We start from the raw sequence: 26,317 nt of genomic DNA on the forward strand, positions 1-26,317 counted from the left end.
GTAATTTTGCTTTCAGCATCTCCTTTAATTATTGACTTTACTGTGATGCAACACGGTGGCCCGGGGGATGTTGGAATTAATCAGCCGATCCAAAGCATGCAGTGCAAGTTCTGAAAAAACGGAAACAATCCACTGTGTGTTTTGATGTCTGCAAATACGTCCTGCTTGTCTTTGCCTTTGGCTCGAAAATGTGAACAGGGATCACATGTTGAATGAGAGCCATCATGAGAACCGTCGAAAGATGTATTTAGAAACAATTCTCTGAATTTTATTTTTAAGATGAAATCGGGATTTGACTGCTCGCGTATTTACTAAATGTACATACGTGCACTTCTTACCTTGTTGAGCCAGGTGGTGATGGCATCCTCGGTGTCATAAGGCTGCTCGTGGACCTGCGTGTGGATGTGCGAGGGCCCAGCCGAGTAATGTCTGTTGATGCAGGACATCACCCGCTCCACGCTCATCATCTCCACCGTGTACGCCATCATCAATGTGTCAATCAGTGCCAAGTGGGATGTCTGGAGAGAAACAATTTCAATCGTGCTAATTGCTAACGAGATCTAATAGTAGGTGGATCAATTAATTTACATGTCTCATTAGATTGCAGGGGAGATCAAAAGATCCTCCTGGTGTGCATGATTTCACCACCAAGGGGCAGTATAATAAAAACATGGAAAATAATACACAAAAAAGATGACGATCACAACTGCTCAGTAAGTTGCAGAAATATGTAGAGGATGCATCTTAAAAGGAAAAAATAAAGGAAGCTGCTTTGATTGGCCGAGAATCAGTTTGGGTGTGTTCACTCCCACAACGGCGCTAACAGGCCATTTCTCACTGCACCCTCTATTAAGCACTTTGTCCGAGACTTACGCTGGGAACAAAAATAGGGTAACACAAAGCTTGACATTCTGCTGGCCTTTCTAATCTAACTCTGGGCCAGGCCGGGCCATTTGACCTTCACTTCCCTTTCCTGCCACACTGCAGATCCACTTCAAAATATTGTAGCTTAGCAAAGCATCTATCTTTACTAAACAAACATCTCAGGTCAGCTGCTTCGTAACCTACAAGACCTCATCCCGCCGGCGACGGTTTTGTTGGCTAGCACGGTGTGTTTTCCTTGAAAAAATAAAAATAAAAAGGCAACGCACTCTGCTGGTGCTTGACGTCTTCTCCACATGCTCATCCTGCCAATTTAAACAGACAGCGTGCTCTGAAAGAAATATCCCCGCTGGAAACATACTACTCGAGAAGAAGTATGATATGTGACACCAAAAAAAGGGTCTGATGTCAGCAGCCCTTTTTTATTATTTCATAATAAGAAAATCAAACATGATCTGAGAGGAAAATTTTCCCTTTTCACATTTGGATACATAAATCTTTGATTCAGTTCAAGACACCTCAATAAATCTTCACCAAACATTCAGAGTCATGACTTCTGATCACAAACCGTATACAAAAGCTACATTCCTTTGAGCTGCCACATTTTGTAAACTGGTCAAACATATTTCAGAATTCCAGCATTGTACAAACATTGCCCAATATTTGACAGTGCATGCAGCTGTAATGCAGGATGACTGAATAAGCTTCGGGCAGAGTGGTTTAAGACTGGAGAGCCAGCAAAGATTTCCATCAAAACCCACAGCCCTTTTTTTTACTGCTTATAGCTTCTCTGAGCTTTAATTTGCATAAAACGTCTTAATCATTAATGAGGGCAAGAAGCTTATATCTTAGTATGTGAGGGAGTGAGAGAGGTGCCAAGAATTCAATATACAGTACAAAAAAAGCTTCTTTGGACAAATTTAAATTTGATGACACGCTACTAGTAGGACCATTCATCCTTACTATTGTGTGACCTTGCTGGAAGATATTTACAAAGGTCAATGCTGCTGAGCAAACATAAGTGACCTCCTAGCCCCGCCCCCACCCCAGCAAAAAAGTGTCTGCTTCACGCACGTACAGTCATGCTCACATTCGTGAAGGTCTGACAGACTTTGCAGTGTGTGTGTGTGTGTGTGTGTGTGTTGAATGGAAAGGGGAGGGGGTGGCAACAGACACACTTTGACTCAGTGTGAGACCCCGCCCACCACTCTGCTGCAGTACTGCCCGTCATGTCCCCCTCCTCCTTCGCTTCCTCCCTCGTGCTTTTCCTTTACGCCCCATCTCGCTCTTTTATGAACAGTTTCTACTCGTCAGCATCCCTCAATCTCTCCCCCTTTTTTTTCTGCATCCATTTATCCTCTGACTCACTGACTGACTTACAATCCTACTACTGTGAGTTATTCCTCTTACACAGTCTTTGGAAAAGCATGAGGTCATCAGTTTCACTCAAAAAAATCAAATGCAAGGTCTTTGACATCCCAAAAATATATATTTGTGGAGCTTTGGGACCAAAGCCTGGATAAAAAAAAAATCGACATTCGCTGGACTACGTTATTGACATTTCATTTGGTTTACTTAGGACATGACGGGCAGGTGACAAAGAGGAGAGAGAGAGAGAGAGAGAGAAGAATGAAAGCGTGAAAAAGATGGCAGAGGGAGGAGTCCGGGAAGGGAGGGCACACCGCAATGCAGACAACACCTTTTGACGTGACGATTCTCACTCACCATGAGTATAGGCGTGCTGCTCAGATCTCTCTCTGTGACCAGTCTGTCCTGATCGGTGACGTATAAACCCTTCTGGGCCAGCGCCTGGATGACGGCGTTGTGACCAAGTAAAGGTTTGACGGCATCGCTTCGCAAAATCAAGCTTCCCGCTCGGCAGTAGAGTTCTGCAGACTGGAGCAGGCTGGCCACCGGTGGTTTAAGGTGCTCCTGGTTGTATTGGTCCCTGTAGAAAGGTTCCACCAGTTCATCTGGCACTTCATCTGGAAGGTCAGAAAGAGAACAAGAGTCCATTCGTCAAAGCAGCACCATTGTTGCCGTAATCCTGATTCTCTCCAAAACACAACCATAAAAATAACACAGTACTTTTGGAGAGTAGCGCATAAATGCTAGGATAGCAAGTTTTGTGCATCACAGTAATGAGCTGGGAGAGTTCATCAAATTTACAGATAAAATCTTCACCGCTTCGGAATGTGTGACTATCGCTGCAAATGATGTTTGTGCTTGGAAATAGCCCAGCCTGCTATTTTCTTCAAATCTGATTTACGTGATGAGGTAACAGGATTAGAGTTGTCTTCACACAGTGTAAGTGTAGTCACATGGTCTCACACACCTTTGGATCAGATTATTCATGTGCATATCATTTATAGATGGATATTCCAGGCGGGATTTTTTTTATTGCTGCTTGCATAGTTATCAAATAGAAGAAATCTGTTTTCTCGCATTTGGTCCCACTAATAAATAACAGCAAAGAAGTTGACTTCTAAAAAAAAAGAAACAACTTGTGATTGAACCGCTACCGTTTTCCAGTGGTTATGGTTAATGCGTCCCTCGCCGTGCCTTTACGATGAGTGACTAAATGGTGGAGTAATTAAACCAGCAGACACAATAAAACGCTTTATCCCGTACTTTTGAAGAAAATCCCTTGCCAACTAGTCACAGCTATTTAAAAATTTGTAAGGAAGTGCCCCAAGTTTAAACCAAATGTTCTTTTGCTTTATTTGCAAACATTTCGGTTGACATAAAAGAAAGCGCAAGAAAGTCTGCCTGGAGTAGGAGGAGGAAAAAATATTTTGTGTTGGCCATCAAAGAGGAAAAAAGACAGGAAGTAACTGCAACAGGAAGTCCAGGAACGTAGATGACTGCTGCCTGGGATACCCCCAGGACACAGCTCAGCAATGTTTATCTGCTAACATTGCAACTATGCTAGGTGGAAAAATAAAATGATCAATCACAATTTTCCAAAAATCCACTGCAGTCCTAAAGACTATCTTGTTTTTAGCTTCAAGCCCTTACTGCAATGCATTATTCTATACAAGCCATTTAGGACACCCTGTAAAGTTAGTATGGTAATCGTAATTTACTGTGGCACTCTGGTACCTGCTGTCTCTTTTCTGCGCTTTGATGATAAAAGAGAATAGCATGAAAACCATCTAAGGGCATCTGGGAAGTGAGCATGGCCAATGCTGCTTACGTCATAGCTAGTCTGGGTCATTGCGGGGTCTGCTAGCATTGCTGACACGTGACTGTCATGGTTCTGTCTCAATTTAACAATGTAGCATAGCATTAGTTCTTTCACGCTTTGTTGCTTCCCCCCAAGCACCAAATGTAAGCCAAAACGACTAGAATAATTTCTATAAAATTTTATACAGGGGCGTGAAAATCATCAATCAACAGAAAATAATTTTAGTCAACATTCAGAATATTTTATTTATTACTGAGGAAACCACAAACACTGTAGAATATGTTTTTTTTTTTTTTAAACAATTGCCAACCACATCACTGCCACCTACTGGAGTGGAGTGGAACATTAAAAACTGCAACCGGTGGGCTCTATTGACCAACTACGACATGCAATCGATTGATTGATGGTCTCTTACAGCCATTGAGACAAAATGGACTGCAGTGCTTGGCTGCAAACACCGGAGGCACTGTGGCATCAGGACATTTTGTCCTTTAAAGAAGAAGAGCATGTCCACTATACAGTTTTCATTGCTATTACTGGAAGTTGTTATTATTCTGTACTTGTATTTTTATGTTTAAACACGGTCTTGTCCACAGACATCAATTATTCCAATCCAGACCGCACAGCTTTTTGGTTATGAATTGGGCCACAGTGCTTGGCAAAGCTCGGAGCGGAAAGTATGTCACCAGAGGAACATGGGGGGGAAAAAAAACGAGGTTTTCAAAGAGGTGTTTTCACATGTTGCCTTCTCTGTCTAGCTTATGCATCCTACCATCATTTCATGGTCTTTGCTGGTTAAAAAGGAATCACGTGTGGCTGGGTTCAATACATATCTGACTAATAAATGGCATTTAGGCGTTGGTCATTTGATTGTTCTTTTTCTCAGATGTGTGGTTGCAGTTCCACAGCCAACGAGTATTTATTTGCGTGATGATTAAAAATCTGTACAAATCCACATCAAGTGATAATAAGTCCAAAGACTTGGCAAGTCTCAATACGAGCGGCAAGAAAAGCTTAAAGGCTGTGATTTGTGCAGGGACAGTTCCGAAGAAAGTTGACTGCCAACTATTTAGTCTGTTGGATAATACTAAAGATCTTTTTAACGTAAAAACCTGGTTATGGATTTTAAAGCTGTGCCAAGAACTTTTTAGTTGCCTGACCTATGTCCACACACCCAAAAATACTTCAATGATGTGTCATTATGTGGAAAAATATAAGCAATTGTGTCTTACATACAGTCCAACTGGAGACTCATAAGTTAGTCTGACAAACTTTGAAGTACTACTTTCTAAATGAGTTCATTCATTCATAAATCTAGGTGTGGCAGAATGATTGGGTCTTCTCTATGTTTATCAATTGTCAAAACAGATTTAACCAGAGCAGCATGTCAGGATCCAAAGAGTTTACAGTAGATGGGAAAAGATGACGGAGACACCACCTACCCGAGCCAAACGCCTTGGCCACCAGCCAAGTCAGGCTGGAGGAGATCTTCGCCCTGGTAAAGTCATAGTGCTCAAAGCTCCTTATGGTAGGGACGATGAAGGTCCGTCTAACGCCGCCGTCGTGCGCCGCCGCATCTCCCATCGTCCACTGCGTCAGGATCGAGGAATAACCGAAAACGAGTCAAGCGCAGGAATTCCTCCCGACGGGTGGCATCGCGTTGGAACTCAAAGGCAGCTTGGAGAGAGAAAAAAAAAAAGCGTTCAGATGGTTGGAGGATCACGATTCCAAACTCACATCACTGTCACGTCCTTCGTTGAGCTTTGAGAATTTCTTCCCATCGTCCGAAACGTGACAATATCCGTGAGGATAACGGAGCGCATAGGAGAAACTTTCACACTAATAGAACGCTCGAGTGCTCCTTTCTTGTCCTGCCTCGCTCCCTATTTTCTTTCCTCGCCGAGCCGTCTGCTTTTTTTTTTTTTTTTCCAGGCCGAACCGAGCCGAGCAGTGACTGAACTGCGCATGCTCGGTCCACCCACCCAGTACATCGCAAATGCATTTTGATTACGTATTGCATGCACTGTATACCGGCTTAGTTGTTTGTTTAGTCATGCCCATTTTTTTAAACTTGGTGGCTTTCAACATTAAAACATATATGCTTTCAATATAAGTCTTTTCATACAGAACATGGATGAAACTATTTTTTTTAAATATCAATTGGATGCAGCTATGCCGTGTGGCAAGCCCGTCTTATCACTGTAGAAAATGAAAGGAAATTATCAACAGAAACAAATTAACTGGGCAATTTTAAGCTCTTTGTCGCCCCCATTTGAAGCTTCTTTTGTATCGGAGAATTCCACAAGAGGGCAGTAAAGAGCCACAAAACGCCGGCGGACAAGAAAAAGGCGGAAGTTAGCAACAACATGCTACAAAACAAGAGACTGTAAAGAGTCTTGATGTGTGTTAATTCCTTCTTAATTCTCTATGCATATTTCTGCAGAATAAACGGAAAAGTAAAAAAACACTTCTGATTCCTGTACTGATCAACGCATGAGCATTTGCTTGCTAGGTTCAAACGAAGCGAACCGGAAGTCAGGTTTGACGTGGGCTCCCGGTGACGGTTTTTTTCCTGTGCAATGAAAAAAAACATTTAAAATGCTATTGCAAAAAACGCAGAACATTAATTTTCCTCATCAGTATTCAGAACACTTTTTTTGAGTTATAACTCAAGACATATGAAAAGACATTACTTTTGGTGATATGTGTATCGCACAAAACATGGACCAGAAGAAGCAAAAAAAAAAAGAAGAGTTACACAGATAAAAGCCATTCAACTACAGGAAGAACATGCAAAATCTACGTAGAAAAGCAGGAGCTATCATTTGAACCCCTAACCTTAGAGTTGTGCTTCTAAAAAGGCTAAAAGACAGACATGTGAATGACATTTCTTCCAGTAGGTGGTGCTCTTTGGCTAAACATTCACCCAGTCGTCTCGTATACATTAACAATTCATTTGACTCCAATTCCCAGACAGTTTTATTTCATTGTTGTTGTTGTTGTTGTTTTACATATATGAAAAGATAGAAACGCAATGATTGACGGGATGATATGAATGCCAATGATTTTAAAACCATTTAGTGTTTAAAACCAGACAGTCTTTTATCAAATGATACATTTTTTAATCCAGATTATGCCATAGCAGTCTCCTATTTATTCCCTTTCTTCTTTGTCAATCGGATCTGTTAGATCACAATGATCCAGGGTCATTTGACAATTATTGCCGATCATAACATAGCTAGCATTTTCAATGTGGATGTTTGGACGCTGCTGCAAAAGCGATGCTTCACTGGAGCCCAGGAAGTTGAGATTTTCCAGCATATGTGCTGCTTCACCCCTTTGGGGCATCTGCCTTTGATGTTTTCTCTGCTCTTCCGACCAAATGCTTCTCTGCCGATGAATTTTTGCTGGCGTTAGAACCTTTTTTATTTTGCTCTCAAAGCTTTTGTTCTCTTCCAGCGGAACAAAGGTCTGCAGCACTATGGGTATGCGATGTCTGGGCATGCGGTTGTCCTTTGGCAGCAAAGGTATGACAGTGTTGTTCTTGTGTTGCTTGTTAATGGAGTTGATGAGGGCCGAGTTTGTCTTCACCTCCAACATACGTGTGTTGAAGTTCTGGGTGAGCAGCAGAAGAGTAAAAGCAGAGTTGTTGATAGCATCTTCGATGCACCTTAGGGTGCTTTTACCAGGTAAAGCAAAGTCCTCCGAGAAAGTTGCGCCCTTAGTTCCGACAATGCTCTCCAGTTTCTCCTTCATGCTCCCTGCTACTTCACCATCTTCTTGAGCATGCAGGATGACGAATGAATAGAATACAACCTCATCCTCTTCTTCTACGTATTGATTTAAATGTGCTCCGAGTGAGACTGTTCTTTTGGGTAGAACGTGGTTTGGTGGAAACGGCAGAGAAGGTTTTGATCCCGTGCTTGGTGTGGTGCTTTGTCGTCTCTCGTTGAAGCCGCCATCCTGATGCTTTGCATGTTCTGTTCCAGATGCCGCAGCCATCTTTGACTTTTCCAGTCCAGGAGCTTCAGTAGATGTCGGCTGTGATTCCACAGATGAAAGGTGAGATTGCTCGGGAGGATTACCGTCATTTAGGCTGTCAATAGGTTTTTGTTCTGGGTTTTCTGGGGTTACTTGATCCCCCTCGTATGGGATTGTTGGAGGCAGGCTGATCTCCAGATGTGAGGGATATGATGGCTCACAACAGCTTGACTGCAGCGTGCTGGGAAGACTTTGAAGGTGTCTCGTAATGCCTTCCAACTGGCTGTTAGGGGCGAGATGGTAAGAGTCTGATTTGAGGTCCCCGGAGGAACACATCCACACGGCGAGCTGAGGCCCACACACATCTTTAGCTTCCTCCTTGAGTTGATCGTACAACAGATCCTCACGACTGTCTGTTCTTAGACTGTTGCTGGAGAGGGCCCTCTTGTACGCCAGATTCCTTAAAAGCTGATCGCACAGTTGGTGCTCCGATAGGATTTTAAAAACACGAGCCAACGCCGCCAGAGATTCTCCCGTTAAATCCGGAGTTTGACCACATTGCTCCGCAAAGTTTTCTAATTTACGGCCACTCTTACGCCATATTTCAGACAGGATCTTAGCAAGAGAGTTGTCTCCCAGCATCTGGAGTTGGTTCAAGGCTTTCTCCTCTTTACGAAGAATCATCAGACACAAGGCCTGTATGATATTATCTTCAGGAGACTCCCCGAGGTGGAATGTCAGGCTCAGCACTTGCTCCGGTGGAATACTGACTAGTATGTCATATACTTTCCTCAGGCCCGTTCCTTCGCATGGTTCCTCTTGACTCATTTTGAGTTTGAGTCGTCAATCTCGATATTTAGCACGACACAACGCAATCCTCCAGCATGATGAGCTTCTGCGCTTGGTCTTGACTCAAGACTTTTCAAGTTTCCAAATCAGGCCTGTCCCTTAAAAGAGAAGACATTTCAAATCCAGCTCTGATGCGGAAATTATTTGTATATCAAGATCATATCAAGTTTCCGGGTATAAAACAAAGCACCTGTAGGAAGATACCCACCGACATGGAGTTCTGGAAGCCATGCTAAAGACTTTAGCCTGTGTTACCAGCTCAAATCAGGAAGTCCCCTAGATTTCCTTGACCTGGCTCAGTCGAGACAGCCAAACTTGTTGATTCTTGTCGGCAAACTAACCGGTTCTCGGAAACCTCTGCATGAGGTTGGAGTTTGAGTGCTAACGTGTAACTTTAGCCGTGCTGGTGGAAACGTTGTCCTGGGTTTGTCAGTTTCATGATGTCATAAAAGACAAGGTATGGCAGCTCAAGATGGACAAAAGACCAAACCGGGAAGTAGCCTTCTGCATTTGCCTGCTTACTGTATCACCCCCTTCACATATTCTTGCTTAACTTTCTGTCCAACTTTGCAAACATGGCCGTCTTGCTCTCCTTTACGTACGAGAGGCTCAGCGGAGGAATTCTGGCCTCTACTCCTCACTCGGCTGAGAGGCGAGTGTATTTTTATCCGTGGAGGAAACCTCCAACCCTGTATTTACCAGGGGTGGGGTCACAAACCAACATCAGGTCCGTCAGTGCGGCGCAGACAGAGGGCCTCTGTGTTCTCGCAGCAGTCTGATAGCTTGGCTGTGTGACCACTTCTAAGACGTAATTCTATAGGAGCGGCGGTTTCCAGGCCTCCCCGTAAATATGGCAATTGTGAAATTGCTATATATGAAAACAGCGTCACTATTCAGTTGAGCGACCGAGTTGCACGGCTTTACACGAGCGATGCGATTCGCCGTGCCCTTCGATACGCACGCGCATTCTGACAGCGTCGCCGCAAACTCCGGATCATCGTCACTAGTTACATAAGAGCGTGCCAAACGTCCATCTTTATTGAGGTCAGTCGTTTTTAATGAGAGACTCGCTCCGCCGGCAGCTGCGTTAGTCACCCTGGCAGTACATTCGGGTTCACCTCCAAGCAAAATCTCTTGTCGCTTTTGCAAACGAGGAGAAATACATTCTGACCTTCACTTGTCTTCCTGTATTCTTTTCAAAAGTGGAATTTAGCCAACACTTCTTCTTGCGTCATAGAGGCTGCTCGGACATCAATCAGAATGTTTCACAATCTGTTTCAAATGGATCTTTTACTTTTTTTTTTTTAAGGGTATCGTGTAATTTGTACAAGCAAATCAAAGCTCACACAGGAACGAACGAAAGTGAACCTACAAATGTTCACATAAAAGGAATTGATACCTTTTTTTCCTTTTAGAAAGGTTCTTGGAGGACAGAAATTGACAAAAAATATTTATTTTCCCGGTCAAACACGTTAGTATGAGAAAGATGCTAGTGGTTTCAGCACATTTGAGAGCCGAGATAACAGCTTGATTTTTTTTACCATTTTGAAGCTCCGTTTCTTTTTTTTCCACATTTTATATAGTGACTTTTTTCTAATAATTCAAAATGACAAGACACATTTTTTACTTACAAGGCATTCCACTTTACTAAATTAAACATAAGAACAATATGGTCTAATTTAAAGTGAAGCGTTTAAAAAAAAAAAAAGAATATAATCCATTATAATTATTGCCATCACTTTTTATGGATGTTAAATATGCCCATGCGAAAACATAAAACGCACAGATGTGACATTTGTGTGCGTGATTGCTGGTCGTGGGAGAAAACCTTGAAGGGGGGGGGACACAGAGGGGTCACGTATAAGAGGCTTTGGGGCAGACAAGTGAAAAGGAGGCCCTTTCTTGGACAGAGACCATGGATTAGGATGAAAGACACAGGAGTGGGGGGGGACTCTCTTTTTTTTTTTATCTCGCACATGCACTTGCTTCATGTTTCTCCTCTAATTCTAATCGTAGCCATTCACAGTGAGACTTTAAAAAGATGATACCAAAAAAAAACAAAAAACAGATCGAATTGTCGTGAGGTCAAACGGTTATTCTAATTGAACTATTTGCTGAGCTCAAGATGAATTCATGGATCGATCACCTCTTTAGAATGCACTTTGTGAGAGGCCATAGGAGGCTATGAAACGCGCTGTTCTTTTCTCAGCCGCTGGATTCGTCACACATGCTAAGAGAATTTAACACACCCGCCTCCAGCAGGCAAATATATATGCGTTGTATGCATGTACATGTGAACACATGCACTCATTCAGCCTCTTTTGGAAAAGATTGATCAAAACAGCAATTGTCACAATGTGCCCCCGCTCTTGAGGGGAAGAAAAGTTTTGTCAAAAATCCTTCAACTTTTTTTTTTTTTTTGCCATTTAGTTGCGAAAACATAACGCCGTGAATAGCTTTAACATTTTTACGCCACACTGCGTCGTGCTCAAATAAAAGTTATGTATGGGTGAATGCAACTTTAGGATGCCTCCGTGCATGCAGTCCAAGTCAATTCATGCGTGTGCTGCGAATCAAAGCAAAACACAACCGAGGTTAGTTTATGTTGTTGACAACGCCGGCCGGCGGATCTGAGCTAATGTGACAGTTAACTAGCATTAATTCAGTAGCAAAGGTAAATGAAGCGGGCCCGCGGACACGACACGGGAGTGCGGTGGGGATGAGAAGACGTGTGTACTGTACCACACTGGACTATGCTTGGCTGAGCATGTAGGGCATGCCAACAACAATGCATAATACAGCCGCTGGTGATGGGGGATGGATACACACACACACACACACACACACACACACACATGCACAAACTCGCACGCATGCAAGGACATTGACGGTGATGGGGCACGGAGCAGTTTATGCTCTTATCAAGAGACGGGCTTTGATCAGGCTGACAGCAAGAGCACTTGCCCCAGAGGAATTAGTCAAGTCTTGCCTTGCAAAAGCACATCCACCATAAATCAGCCACTCATAAGCCAACACGCAGACTATTTGGAACATAACTCAATTAATATGCTAAATGTATGACTGAATGCATGATTTGTTCCAGTTCAGCATCCATAGCATGTCTAAGGGTGGCATGATAAGCAGAAACATGCCGGCATTTTATGCACTGCCAGTTTGAAATCATGTCCTGGTTTTTTAACAAGGGATGGGATTTGATTCTTTATTAGAATTTTATTTTAATATTTTTCTCGATAAAATAAACCCATTTAAAAATATTTGATATTTATTTTAAATACAATTTTCATTTTATGTATTTTATTATTTTTATTATATATATTATAATATATAAGATTATTATTATTATATACAATTATTATTATTTATAATAATATTGATAATATTAAATGAGATTCATCCATTCGACAATCATTAGTCACAAACTTAGACATAATTCAAGAGAATGGAAAGGATTGACTTTTTCTGACACCATTTTTCCTTCAATTCAATAGACACTGTGTTGCTCCAAATATCTAAGAAATAAAGCTATCAAGATGTCCACGATTGTAAACAAGGGAAGGCAGGAGGAATTTATTGTTTCTAATCTGAAGAGAACTACAAAAGTTAATCTGGCTGCACTCGAGTTTTCCAATGGATGTCCATCCCGAATGCCTTTGTCACTTTTGTCCATCTCCAAACACTGCGGATGCTCGGCGTATATCGCAGATGCTCATAACCAAAGGATGTGAGGCATGAAAGCAATGTGAAATTCATTGCATATTCCTACCCCCCTCCGTTCGCCATAATCACCACAATTAGCAGACATCTGCACTGACTCCAAAGCTGAGAGTGTATTCAAGTTAACAAAGCAGCTTCACCAACGCCACTGACTGCGGCCCCCTCTGCGATGGGCCTCATCCTGAAGGGAAACGTTCCATCCGAATTTCAGTGATTAATTGAGATGGAGCATTCGCTTCTGGCATCCGACGAGAATGAGACCCGACGGGTGGTTGGCGAGATGGCAGATTTGGATGCAGGATTGGCGGCGGTGTGGCGTTGCTGAACGCCGTAGCGCTCTGCTGATAAGGAGCTCACACTGCGCTTTGCAATTAGCTGAATGAGCAAATTTACAAGAATATGATCATTTTATGGACCATCAAGTCAACATAAAACTGTTAGGAGGCCGGGTTTATCTGCGTCCTTGCAGAAGTGGATGACGTAGTACGAGAAATTTGGAAACCATTCTGCATCGAACCTGTTTATATCTTAGTTTATACATTATGAAGCTATTTCAAAAAGAGGGTCGACTGGGGAGTAGAAAACTTCTTGGCAGAGACAGAACAGGAAACAAAGTCATGACTGGAAAAAAAATAATAAAGTACCTTTTTGGACCTGGTTGAAGATAAGACATTTGACAAAATGAATACTGTACATGGATCTGTCAACTCGTGATTATTGCCAAATTTGAAAATATTTTTCCCATATAAACATTCTCAGAGTTATCGGTAAAACTGTTCCCTTTCTGTCAACGGTCAAGTGGTATTGATGGACAAATCCTAACTTTCAGAATTAAAACTCTTTGAGAGGATTTCCCAAAATATATATGGAGCTATTTCTTTAACCCCACTCGTAATTTACATAAATTTCTGAGTAGAGGCTTGCAGATGACATGTCTGACAGCTCATTACTGGCGCTGCTGGAGATGTCACTCTTCTAAGGCACAGCTTGTTTAAACCAACACTTAATAAGTTGGTCAGAAAATGGCGGACATTTTTCGTTTGTCTTGACTTCCTAGCATGCACGCCGTAGCGTATAATTGTTCATGAGAATAGATACACACAGTATTGCTCAGTCAAGTATGTCAAACATGCTTTTTACCCAAAATAGAACTTGCTGAAAAACAGGTGGACCTACTTCTGGTTCATTTGAAATTTGGGCACTGCACCATATGGAAAGCCAGTGAGTAAAAAATGTGTTATTATGACCAACAAACCTTTATCACAATTCTGATGAGACTCGAAAAATGCATTGAGTAGTAATTACGAAATGATGGTACTTGGAATTTTCCTTGATTGCTTGACCCTTCCGTCTCCCTGGCTGCAGGTGCGCTGAAAATATCGGAGACAAAAGCAGGAAAAATACGAGGTTTTAATGTGAGGATTTTTCTTTTTTTTTTTCATGAATAACTTCAAAAATATTTTAATTGCTGTTGAGAGGTTGACATTAAAGGATTTTGACTATTATAAGGTAAAAAATTAAAAAAAAAGATTCACCATTTTAAACAATTACTCAATTCTTAAAAAAATAATAATTTGACAACGTGTCGATTTATCGATTAATTTTGAGACCTCTACTCTCATGGAACGCCACACAGCATACCAAGCCAAGTTCAGCAGCTCATTTTCACGAGTAGCCAAGTGTCGACAACAACAACTTGACCAAACGTAGACTTTGTGCACAACTTGTTTTTATTCTTTTATCGAGACAGAGTCTAATTTAAGAACAGCAAAAGAAAAGCAGCTTGAAAGGCTTTTCCTCTCCTTTGGATGTTTGAAAATAGACTGCTGCGGGAAGAAAAAAAAATTGGAGTTGCAATAGATCTGGGCGCATCATTCCCACCCGTTATGCAAATTGTCTGTCAAATTCTCCCAATCTTCAATTAATACCGCCTTTTTTTTTGTTGAGACACTTTAGCAACCTTATAAGCAGCCTCCCAAAAGATCTCATTACTTCTTTGCGGACAGCTTCCAGTGCTTCCTTGCCCTGAAGGTTTGACACAAGTGATGTTTGGATAGATGGGTTCCATCACTATGGCTACATGTCTAGAAAAAAAACGGGATGTCTCCTCACACGGACCTGCTTTGTGCTGCTTCATGAGGCCTGAAGGTTAAAGGTGAACAGAACTGTAATCACCCCTCAACAGTGGATAAGAGCTGTTAATTCACTGCATTACAAACACGGGAGAGAATACCTTAAATGGGCTGGCTTGGGACCGCATACGCACGTACAGCTTCAGCACTGATGTGCGAAGAGGAACAAAAAAAAAAAAAAAAGCTCTGAGCTTTTCTCTCACCAGAGGATCTGAAGAGAGAATTATCCATGCACCATTTCCTCCCTTACTCCTGTGCGGACAATTCTGCACTTTAAGCATCCTCATAGCTACACACGTGTCTTTTTAATGCAGCTGTTTGATTTATTAATAGACGTGAAGGCAGAAAGAGGTTGGTGGAGACAATTTTTTGAAAGGGCATTTTGATTTGTAAATGTCATTTTGGTTTTGTAGTTTTCATGGATTATATTTCCAGATAGATAAGCACATATTGGATTTCTAAATGAAATCAAAACTATACACAAGCTGTTTGATGTTTCTATTTGAGTGTATGAATGTGCATGAGAAACAGGCTATTGTCTGCAGACATACATGAGAACGCTAACCGAGTGTCCTCCTTCGCTCCCCACCCGTTTTTCTCTTGAATAATACAAGATATGACCACGCCTCCTTTGAGCCCGGTCATCCAATGGGAAGCGGGCGTCTTGTCAAACTATGTCCGCGTTAGCCAATCGCGTTCCTCGTGATGTTCCGTGCGAATCAAATGCCCCTCCCCTTTTACTTGAGCCGCCGAAGTAGACGTCATGCGTGGATTTCGGGCACCGGCGCTCATTCGGTGTGGAGTTGCTCTCGGACGGAGGAGAGCGAAAATAGTCGCTCGTGGAACGTGGAGGAGATTACGCTCCTTTGGACGATCGGCGTGAGTATGTGCACATATGGAAAATGAGGTTGTGGTTAAATTGTGGTGGAATGTTGCGCGCGTGACCTTTTTTTTTTTTTTTTTTTTAATAATTGTATTATTATCATCATGATCAATAATTTTGATATATAAAGTATATATCTCGAATAATAAGGGCAACCGCGGGAATATGTGGAAAATATGAGACATTTAATAAGCCACGCTGCAACTTCTCCGATGCTTCCGGAGAAGCGTCCACGCGTGGTGCATGTTGAAGAAGAGATGCATGCGTGTAAAGTTTTTGCAAAGAGTATTAACTTTGATGAATTTACACTCCCGTGTTTCCCTTAGAGTGTCAAATTGCGCGAACGGCTGATAAATGGAGGCTATTATTTTTCAGCTTGAACAATGCGCGCCGGCTTTGTGCGGACCATCTGTCATTGTATCGACATTACAGCAGCACCCCATTCTGCACAAAAAAAAAAAAAAAAATCTCTCACGCACACGGAGAGAGAGGGAGAGAGAGGGAGAGAGGAGAGAGAGAGAGAGAGAGAGAGAGAGAGAGAGAGAGAGAGAGAGAGAGAGAGAGAGAGAGAGAGAGAGAGAGAGAGAGACACCTGAAGACAGCGATCATTCAGAGCCACCACCCGTCCGTTCCGTCCATGACCACGCCGTAACGCTTGGTGTGACGCTCTAAGCCCGTATGAACCCTACTAGTGTGTTCAAAATGTTCTCAAATTTGAATCAACGGGATGTCATGCAACAATGCAGCAGTGATCGAGGGTGAAAAATAGAGCAGAACAAAGTGTATTTGCGAATCTGAAAAGAATGCCTTTTTTTTTTTTACAGGGCGTCCACTGTTTAGTAGCTAAACTTAAGCATCATCAGTAACACAGCTTCCGTTTTAGAAAAAAAAACAAAAAAAAACGGCCTGTCTCTCAGCACTAATATGCCTTACAGTTAATGAGGCTGTGTCCATAAATTCTTCTGCCATCTGGAATATAGTAGGTCTAGACACTTAGTGCGACATTGCATTAAACAGTGCATTGAACACAGCGTGATTTAATGAAACGACACAATGTGTAGGCTTTTACTGAAGGGGGGGGGGGGGGGGGGGGGAGAGCCTTCTCTTTTGCTTAGGCGGTGTTTATCCGCACAAGGCATAAAAAACAACTGATTTAATTACAGTGGAAACTGCTAAGTCGAATGTTGGTTGACGTCCAAGTTGTTCTTATTTCAAGGGGAATTTTCACATGGGAAATAATGTAAAGTGAATGATGCTCCCTTCTCAAAAACTTGTTTTGACTCTTCATTCTGAATTCAGCTAAAGTCGATATAAACGACAAAATCATTTGAAGACGGATCATAGAAAGGTAACAGACATTTTCGGATTTTATCACCTAGTGGCGTTCTATGGGTACTGCAGAAGGCATATCGCTGATAAAACATATTTTATATTGTATTGTAACTTATCAATTGTATTGTACGTATTGTATTGTTGAAGTGCAATTCCTGGTTTGGTGGGCGGAAAATGATCAACACTTCTTTAGATGCCCCTCAAGCCTGATAATGGTTTGAATGAACATAAGAACGTTCTGGATGACAAATTTGTACCGCTTTGATGAAATTTGGAGGCTCCACTGTAAATAGACAGGGAAAATACCCCTGCAGGAGCACAGCGGATGTCGTAGCGAACATCTGTTTTAATACAGTTTGGGGTCGCGGGTGGATGCTGGCGTATCCTGTCCCCCCGCCCGCTGCAGCAATGATGGTAACTCCCTGTAGCCTATTATCACGTGTGAGGAGTTTCATCCAGCTGAGAAGCTCTGAAGCGCCGACGGCCGCTGTTGTTTCCACAACCGTCGGCTGGTGAAAATCTAATGTTTTCATCAGGGAGTCTCATCACATGAGTCCCAGCAGATCCACTTCCTGCTGCAATCAACTATGGAAGAAAAACGGGTTTCCCCCACCGCCTTTTCCAGGCACTAAAATTTGAAAAGAATTATTTCAGAGTCAACTGGTTGAGATGGACAGTAAGCTCGACTTCATAATGGGGGATACGTTACAAACCCACCCGCTATAGGTAAATAGTAGAATTAAGAGGCCATGAAAACCCTCAAAGAGTTTATTTATCGAATTTACCCAATTTAATTATTTATTTATGCCGTACTAAAATAAAGTGTCATTGCACATCCATTACAGTAGGGGGCAGTGGTGTTGTCAGATTGTGCAACCCTAAAAGACACCATGGAAAACTATTTAACAGGGAAGGGAAGACAGAGATAAAAAAAAAGTTATTAGTTGAGGGCGGAAAATAATTCAGAAGCACAGGTCAAAATAAAAACTAAAATGTGTCTTTAAGAGGTGCGGCATGGTGGAGAAGCACGTGACATTTGCGTGAGTGCCCGGGTGTAAGCTGTGACCCACAGCAGCAACTGCGCGAGTTTGTTTGTGTTCTACCGACATTCAATAAAGGGCTAAAAAAAAAAAAAAAAGCTTCCATGTCCATGGCTCTCCTTTGAGGCACGGGAAGGCATTACAGTAAGTATACTGTGGAATTGTGAAAATATCGAAGGAGCACAAAGCTAGCAAAGAAAAGATGTCTAGCAAAACGTGGAAATTGACCTCAAACTTGTGTTTTTCTTTCTTTCTTTCTTTCTTTCTTTCTTTCTTTCTTTTTCTTTTTCCTTGCCAGACTTCATCCAGGGACCCAACAAGGCATCTGGGGAGGGGGAGGCGGCTAACACAGAGCACTCGGATGGCGTGAAGGCCCTCACAGGTAAATGATGTCAGACGGTCAACGAGTTCACAGGAATCCGTGTCCATATGTGTGTTTAGTGCTTCCCTGTGTAAATGGAAAGGTTAGGTAATGGAGACCCCCCCCCCTTCCGCGTAACCCGCCTTAGGCGTCGTGGCATACTGCCCATCTATACGAGGGCTGACCTCTGACCTTATGTCTAGCCACAGGCTCGGGTCTGCCAGGGTCAAGCCAGGTGGCTTTCAAGGGCCTAACAGAGTTTGACACTTGAACCGGCGTTCTCTTTGCTTAATTAAGAAACTCTTTGGCCGTGTGTCAGTCGGGAGAGGTGAGCGAAACCCGTTAAACTCTCAACATCTGCTCTCGGTTTCGATCTCCGTCCGCGGCCCAATAAAAGTTCTCCGGCATTCTCCGCTCATTTACGAGACGCCGCGGCCGCTTTAATCATGGCGCGACGTAACTCTGTCCGCGTACAGGCGGGCGCTTTCGGGCCCTGTCGCGACACGCTCGCTATTATGCGGTCGCGCAAGAAAGTCCCCACGGAAATTTTTGAATCTTTCCCATTGTTCCTCGAGGAAAGGGGGGCTTTTCATATGGAAGTAGGGAACGTCAGGAAATGACAGGCATTCTTTGTGGACTGTTTGAAAATAAACGGATGGCTCGTCGTTCTCCTGACAATTAGACACAGACTTGAAATGAGGACGCAATTAAATCCTTAACGGAGGAATTTTCTCATCTTTCTGTGTGCAACGTGGAAAGTGGGACCTTCCTTCCTTTTTTTTTGTCCTTATTTTTCCTTATCTCCCCCCCCAAGCCCCCCTCGCCTCCGGGTTCAAACAAGCCTGCTGCTTGAGCTCTGCTTTATGAGGTGTGACAGAGAGCTCTGTCTGCCCAGACTGGAAACGTAAAGCTTTACATCGGGGTTGGCCGCGGACGCTTTGGGGAGGACTTAAACTCAATTCACCCCTCGACGGTCCCTCGCATACAGGAAGTGGCGCTGTACTGCTGAGTTGGCATTCAAATGTGTGTAGGGGGGGGGGGGGGGGTTCTATTTTTCTCAAATGAAGCAGATTGTGGTGGTGGTACTTTTTTGTGCAAAATCTAAACACGTTGGGTCTAATTTTTTTTTTTTTGGGGCTTTTCTTTCCTACTTCCTATTAAGAGCTTTTATTCCATTTGGCTGTCCAGTCTAGCCAAATCACAAGGCACACCTTCAAACCAAGCCACGGCCCCCACTGGGCCGATTGGTAGTTCCCAGGTATTTGACCAGCGTAGCATAGCTGAGAGGTTGCTTGTTCAGTCCTCCGGGAGACAAAGGCAACGTGCCTCCAGCTGAGGGATGAAAGGAAAAGGGGCTGTGCAGCCACTCCTTTTTACAATGGGAGCCCTCCTTAGCGAGGCTGTAGAGCAAATAAGCACCTTTCTCCTCCTTTTTCTTTTTTTAGAGCGACTTATCAGAGTAGAAAGTGCATCGGCGTGCATACGAACGAGGTAGTCTGTTGGACCGGATGTCGTTTACATCACTTAAAGGTCATTTTAAAATAGGTCTTTTTTTTTTTTTACACCTGCAGCAAAACCGAGTTGATGCTGTCTTACTGTAATTCGGCAAAAGGAAAATTAAATAAAAATAAAAAAAATACACAGTCGGCAGAAAGTCACTGAAAGCTACACTGACAAGAAAACCACATTAGTGTATATAGCAGGCAAGTTGGTATTTTTTAAAAATATATATTTTAATAGTAAGATAAAAAATGACTTTGGTAATTGTGCTATTGGTCTAACAATATTTGTTCTCTGTTGAAAACAAACACTTTCCAAACACTCGTATAATCAGGATTTTAAGAAATGATCAATTCATGCCAGTATTTTAATCATTATAATGTGTAAAATTGACCATTAAAATTTGAAATAAATTCAAATATTAAATTAATTTAACCACAGAAAATGCATTCAACTGAATTTAGCAAGAAATTGTAGATTTAGGGCATATGGGTTTCTCACTAAAGATGCAGATAGGGGATTTGTGTGTTTTAGAGGTTTTACCTTCCTCCCCCATTGGATGATGCCCGAATCTTAATTGCAGAATTCAGGCGTGAAAGCCAAGCAAAGGTTTGCGCCGTACCACTGTAGTTTATTCTCTGATCGATGATAGAACATTTGAGTGTTAACAATCCCTATCAATCCTTGGCCTACATTATCACGTGCTCCCAGTTGAATTATGCACTCAGCTACTGGCGCTCAGTGGACTGTTATCATCTCATGTGGTCGTCAGGGGGAGGGAGCAAAAAAACCGCAGGAGTCTTTTTATGGCTCCTGCTCCAGAGACAACCTGTTCACCGGCACCTCTTTGCTGGCACTTTTTTATGACATCATAAATTCTTCCATTTCCTCTGACCAGCCCTAGATGCGTAGACATACCTGCTCATTTAATTGTCCGTCTGCCTCCCTCATCTCTCACGCCACCGACTTCCTGTGGCAACACATCACGGCGCCTGAAGGTTTCTGCATTCTGGGTCCCTTAAGAAAAAACAAAAACAAAGAAAGGGTCAGTGACCTTTCTGCATGGATGTGCACACGAAACGCACAACAACCGCCCGACTCTCAGACTTGTTGATAACTTGTCCAAATTTAGGGGGAAAAGAAAAGGATTATGGGGGGGAAGAAAGAAAGAGTTGCTTTTTGTGCAGTGCGAGGGGGTTCAAGAAGAAGCTCTCACGAAGAGTATATGTTCACATCCATCTGATGCATGGCTGAGTCTCCTCGGGGTGGCAGGAACAATACGCGCACCAGCACGACAACATTCCACGAGGGTTAAAAAGGTCGGGGGGTCGCCCGGGTGACCCCACCCTGCCAATCAGTCCCAAGGCACCAGCGAGCCATCTTTGTTTTGAGTTGATGTCGTCGCACTTGTTGAGCACATTGCGCACCTTGTGTTACAACGTGCCCTTTGCTCTTTATTGCCGTTTTACTGTCTCGTAGTGTTCATTTGTCCTCGGAAGATAGATAAACGGTATGCACAACTCCAACGGATTTTTTTTAAAACGTGAGAGTCCTCACACAGGATGAGAGAAAATCCACACAAAGTCTGCCGTACTACCAAAACTGACCTTTGAGAGACAGCAAGAACAAATAGAAGAACCTAAGCTAACTAGGTTAGGCTAAGCTTTGCTTGAGATAAACAAGACATCCATTTTAACACGCAACACGCATATGTTCAAGCTTGAAATAATATTAGCGGTTAAGATGACTCAAAACTAAATCAGAATCCAAAACTACATATGGAAAAATGGTACCGCAGACTGTATACTGCACATCCTTCAAATATTTAGGTCATCTTTTATGAATACTGGCTTGTGTTCTATTTTCACTGCACAGCGCATTCAGATAACGTCCCGCCTTTAGAGTGAAGCATATGCATGTGTAGGCATTTTGAAAGGGAGGGGGGGGGGGCTGCTTGAGACCCCCAGAGGCAATCTGCAGGTCTGGTAGTCATTAAGTGCAAATGTACAGTATATACTGGACACGCCACAACATAAAACCTCGCCCACTACTGCATCGGACCACCCCAGAGACAAAACCCCACAGCATTATCTTAGGAAGTGCATTTTTTTGGAGTTCCTGAAGATACTCCAGATATTTATCAGTCACCTTGTGATTAGGGTACTTGAAAATAATCTTTTTTTTTTTTGTAATGTAGTGGAACCTTGAAAATCAAATGTCCAAAAGCAGTACAGCCAGTTCAAGCAAAAGTCAATCTTTTTTGAGCAGTGTTGGGAAAGTTCATTTTCTGCAAGAACTAGTTCAAAGTTCAGCTTGTTCAGTTTATAATTGACAATTGTTCAAAAGTTCATCTTTCCAAAAATGTATTTGCTTAACTCCTATCTTGTGTGAGTAGTGTTTAAATGTTACATTACTACTTTATTAAGATTTGACTCTGGAACTTTATTTTTTATCTAAAAAGATGTTTGAAATGAGAACTTTGAAGTCGAGCAGCGTCTGCCGCAGTACGGATTTTCCACTGTATGTAGAAGGATTTCATTCCACTCCCCCACTCCTACAAACGTTTTCTTTTGCTAATTCACACTTGTGTCCCCATTTCTTGGCTGCGAGATCATTCTAATCCCCCTGAATTTTATCATCCACATTAAATCTCCTCCCGGTCGAGGGAAGAAGAAGTTGCAAATGAAAAGCCTATCTGGCTGCAGCTGCGGAAGCGCTGGGAAGATCGCTTATTGTTGGGAACAAAAAGAGCATTTTTTATTTTGTCTAGCAGCTGACGCCTCTTCCCACCCACCCACATCTCCCAGAGCCGCTTTTGTCGCTGGCCTGGGGAAGAAAGCAAAGTTTTCCTGGTGGCGCACTTGATAGACGAGTATTGCGCTAGCAAGCCGCGCGGCGGTTTGTTAGTGATGAGCTGTGGCGGGAATGGCCCGCCTGCTCGCCATATGGTGCAATTATCTGCTATTTGGAAAGATTATCTCCCTCCATCGATATAGCATTTAAGTGTGTGTGTGTGTGTGATCGGAGTTCAGCATTGTAAGACTGCAGCCTTGCGGTTTGGCCTCTACCGTTTATGCCGGATCTCCCCCTTTGACCTGTGTCCCCCCTTTCCCTCACGTACATGTATGTGTGTATATATATATATTAGGGCTGCAGATAGAGATTAAGTGGGTCTCGGCATACAAAAGAAATATTCAGCTGCAGAGAGACGGGCGGGGTCCAGTCAGAGGGCGAGACATTGAGCTGGTTGGAGGGAGGGGAATGGATTAAGAGGAAAATGGCTGGCTGACACCGGGGTTGCCATGGCAAAGACCCCGTTTCTCCTCTCCATCGACCTTCTGCCCATTTTTCATCTCATTGTGGGGTGAGGGTGTGACTTGCTTATCATTTTGCCTGTTCATTTTTGAAATAAATAAGGTGGATAAACAAACTTTTGTGCTCAAGGGCTATATTTTGTTTTGGAAACGGACAGACAAAGTGTGGTTGTTAATTCAGGCTGGAGTGCCGTGCAACATTGCTCTGCACGTGTGCCATCTTTTAACATTTCATAGAAATGTATTTCAAATTTAAGATTTTTTTTTTAAAAATAATTTTAAATGTAAAACATTTTTAAAAAGAAATTTAATTCATTTCAAATTTAAGATTTTTTTCAACAAATAATTTTAAATGTAAAGAATTGTAGAAGACATTTCATTCATTTCAAATTTAAGATTTTTTTCAAAAAATAATTTTAAATTTAAAGAATTTTTAAAGAAACATTTAAGAGATTTAATTGAAATTTAATGCTCAACTTTTGCTATCATCCTGCTAATTGATACACAATCCAAGCAGCTAACGAAAGAAAACAACACCTCTCGCCTTTGTGCTTCCGTGCTTGGTGAAGGTAATGAAAACCTTCTTTCATCCAGCCGGCAGTTAGCGTTTTACACTAATCTTTTATTTACTATAAACGCAGCTTCCCATAGGCTAATGTATTTCTTTCTCATATTAACAGAGGGATTGAGTGCACACAAGCAGTAACTCAAAGAGCCAATTGTCTCTCCTTTATGGCTTTCTGAATTATAGCTGCAATAACATGATGCATTTCTCCTAGCTGGGGCGGAGAGCATGTTGGCGCTGTGGGCTGACATTTGCCTCCCGCCCCAGCAGAGTAATGGATTCTGCCCCCACCTCACCCCCTCCCCTCAGCAAATTGACATCAGCAACCTAAGCCGATACCAAAAAAAAAAAAAAAAGAGGGGTATAGTTTGACACCCTGACGTCAGCCCCGCGCAAAGGGGAGACACTGCTGATAGTTGTTCCGCTTGTGACAATAGGAGCTCTCACCGGATGAAAGGCCAAGCTGCACAACGGGACATGGGAGCATTGTTCCCCGGTTTAGAAGAACCATGGCGGCTTCCAATATTATTCTGACTAATGTCGTGCCTGATGGTATTTATTGCAATAGAATATATTGGGGGGGGGGGGGACTTTCCGACAAAAAGGACAATGACAGTTTCCAGTCTGCAGTCACATAACAGACTTGACTATTTTCAACTCGACTTTGCTATTATGTTGTTGTTTTTTTTTAACTGTTTCAATGGACGGTGAGGATTTCACACGTAGTCTCTGAATGTTCTGGGCTCCTGCTGCCATGACAGATTAATGTTGCCTGGGGAGTTATGCTTTAGCCACTCACGGTTATTGACTAACTTCCCATAGCTGATCTCAAGACCTTTTCGCTTGAAGACATTATTAATCAACGGCGAGTTCCACACAATACAAATTTGGATCCACCAATTAATTGATTGCTATGCCAATCCCTAGTGTGAAGCAATAACACTGTTTGGCTGCACATTTTAACACACACACACACTCCTCAATTATAGAGCATGAATATTAATGTAAAAAAATAATAATTAAGCACTAGGGTAATCTCCGAGCTAACGGTTTCACAGTAGCTCATCTTGTGGTTTTAAGTAACCCATTCAGAAGACCCATTCCGCTCAGTCCAATGAGCATAAAATACCACAAATCAAAACTACCCGCTAGTCAAAGTTGGAGTACAATTTATTAGCAGTTAAATTTCTTTAGCCATAACGGATGTGTTGCTAGTCAGTCATTCGACGTTACTTGTGTGTTTTTGCTCCTATTTTCTACAATTGTAAATGAAATGGGGAAAAAAAAAAACGTGAAATTTGAAGGTAAAACAAGCTTTTTCTTTTGTGCTTTTCAGATGTCACCCAGTTTTGCGCTGAGGATGAAAACTTCCCAGAGGTCTTTTCCAGGTGGTATCATGGAGATAATGTAAAAAAAAAAAGTTTAAAATCTGCAACATAGCAGGAGGGGGGGGGGGCACTAATGCAATAAAGCGTTTTCGATTGTATTCCTGTTTTAAGCGTGCGTGAGTCATAACCCGCTCCTCCTTTGTGGTCGGAGCCACATCCTGTTCAAGGCCGCCATCCGTCCCGCTTGCCTCGGAGAACATTCAACGCTGTCGGTGAGTTTGGTATGGATCGCATAGAAACCATCGACCGTTGACTGTGCCCCGAGGTTTGCCCCGACAACGTCAGCAAAGAGCAAAAGAATGCCTCTCGGTCGTGACGAGCAAGCGAGTGGGCGCATGCAAATCCCGAGGCACGAAAACACACACACACACACACACATAGATTCACACTGTGGTTCCGACCCAAAAGGTCACAATCAACATTCATTGCTGTCGCTGGGTTGGACTGTGTAGAAAAGCTCACTGAACAATGAGTGCAACTGTGGCCCAGATCTGCCTTGACTCCAGTCTCGGCCAATCAGCCTAACCGGATGTGAAAGGCTGTGATTTCTCGATTTATTTCCTTCTTGTTTTTCACTTCTATATTCTTCAAGCGGTGCAGCAGAGATAGCGACACAAATAGACTTCTGGCTGCTCACTTGTCCTCATCCACCTCTCCTCTAATTGCCGGTTGTGTGTGCAGCAAGGGGGAAGGAAACGGAGTGAATGTGTAATCATTTGGAGCCTCTTCTCCTTCAGATGTCGCATCCCTCTCTTTTTTGTTCGCCTAATTATACAGTGCGCTCACTCGACTCCATGCTAACTGCCTGTCTTATGTTGGCAGTAATGGACCAGGGGAACAAATAAACGTTAGAATTAGTCGAGTTTGTAAGATGGGCTTTCCGGTGTAGCTTTTAACAAGGTTGTTTTGGATCTGCCATTTAAGGATGTCCAATTGCGTGTGCGCGCTTGACTTCCGTGACATCCTTGTGCGTGTCGACCTTCTCAAACTGGTTTTGCTCATGAACATGATCTCACTAATAGTTGATGTAAAATGCACTCTCCCACCTGATCTTCTTTTTAAACAAGCCATTCTATGTATTGTCCCTGATTTGAAATAAAGTCATATCTACAACACTTTATATTTGTCCTTAACTTTTCTAATGATCCTTGCTGCACACGCAAACACA

General features: G+C 42.6%; 2 protein-coding genes and 1 long non-coding RNA gene across 5 annotated transcripts in view; 1 reads left to right on the forward strand and 2 right to left on the reverse strand.

Moving 5' to 3' along the window:
- Positions 1–26,317, reverse strand: part of camsap2b (calmodulin regulated spectrin-associated protein family, member 2b) — a 42,502-nt gene that overhangs the window by 10,775 nt on the left and 5,410 nt on the right. For 2 of the 3 annotated variants that reach the window (XM_085929700.1, XM_085929699.1), the window contains exons 4-7: positions 20,801–20,899; positions 5,512–5,746; positions 2,608–2,867; positions 339–518 (exon numbers count right to left, since the gene is read on the reverse strand). In XM_085929700.1, coding sequence (XP_085785826.1) covers positions 339–518; positions 2,608–2,867; positions 5,512–5,653 — 582 coding nt within the window. In that variant the 5' untranslated portion in view covers positions 5,654–5,746; positions 20,801–20,899. Of the gene's footprint in view, positions 1–338; positions 519–2,607; positions 2,868–5,511; positions 5,747–5,806; positions 6,070–20,800; positions 20,900–26,317 lie in introns of those variants that run through there. The other variant, XM_085929701.1, reaches the window with a different exon arrangement.
- Positions 7,031–9,350, reverse strand: ticam1 (TIR domain containing adaptor molecule 1). The gene is given in 3 exon segments (XM_085930912.1): positions 7,031–7,255; positions 7,257–8,997; positions 9,108–9,350. Coding segments are annotated over 2 exon segments (1,659 nt in total). The 5' UTR covers positions 8,879–8,997; positions 9,108–9,350; the 3' UTR covers positions 7,031–7,218.
- Positions 15,510–26,255, forward strand: LOC147045972 (uncharacterized). Its single transcript, XR_015068161.1, has 3 exons — positions 15,510–15,645; positions 18,320–18,403; positions 25,098–26,255. It is a non-coding gene; the product is annotated as an uncharacterized LOC147045972 (long non-coding RNA).

The sequence above is a fragment of the Syngnathus leptorhynchus genome, chromosome 14 (genome assembly GCF_054491065.1).
Source record: "Syngnathus leptorhynchus isolate UIUO chromosome 14, UIUO_Slep, whole genome shotgun sequence".
NCBI lineage: Eukaryota > Metazoa > Chordata > Actinopteri > Syngnathiformes > Syngnathidae > Syngnathus > Syngnathus leptorhynchus.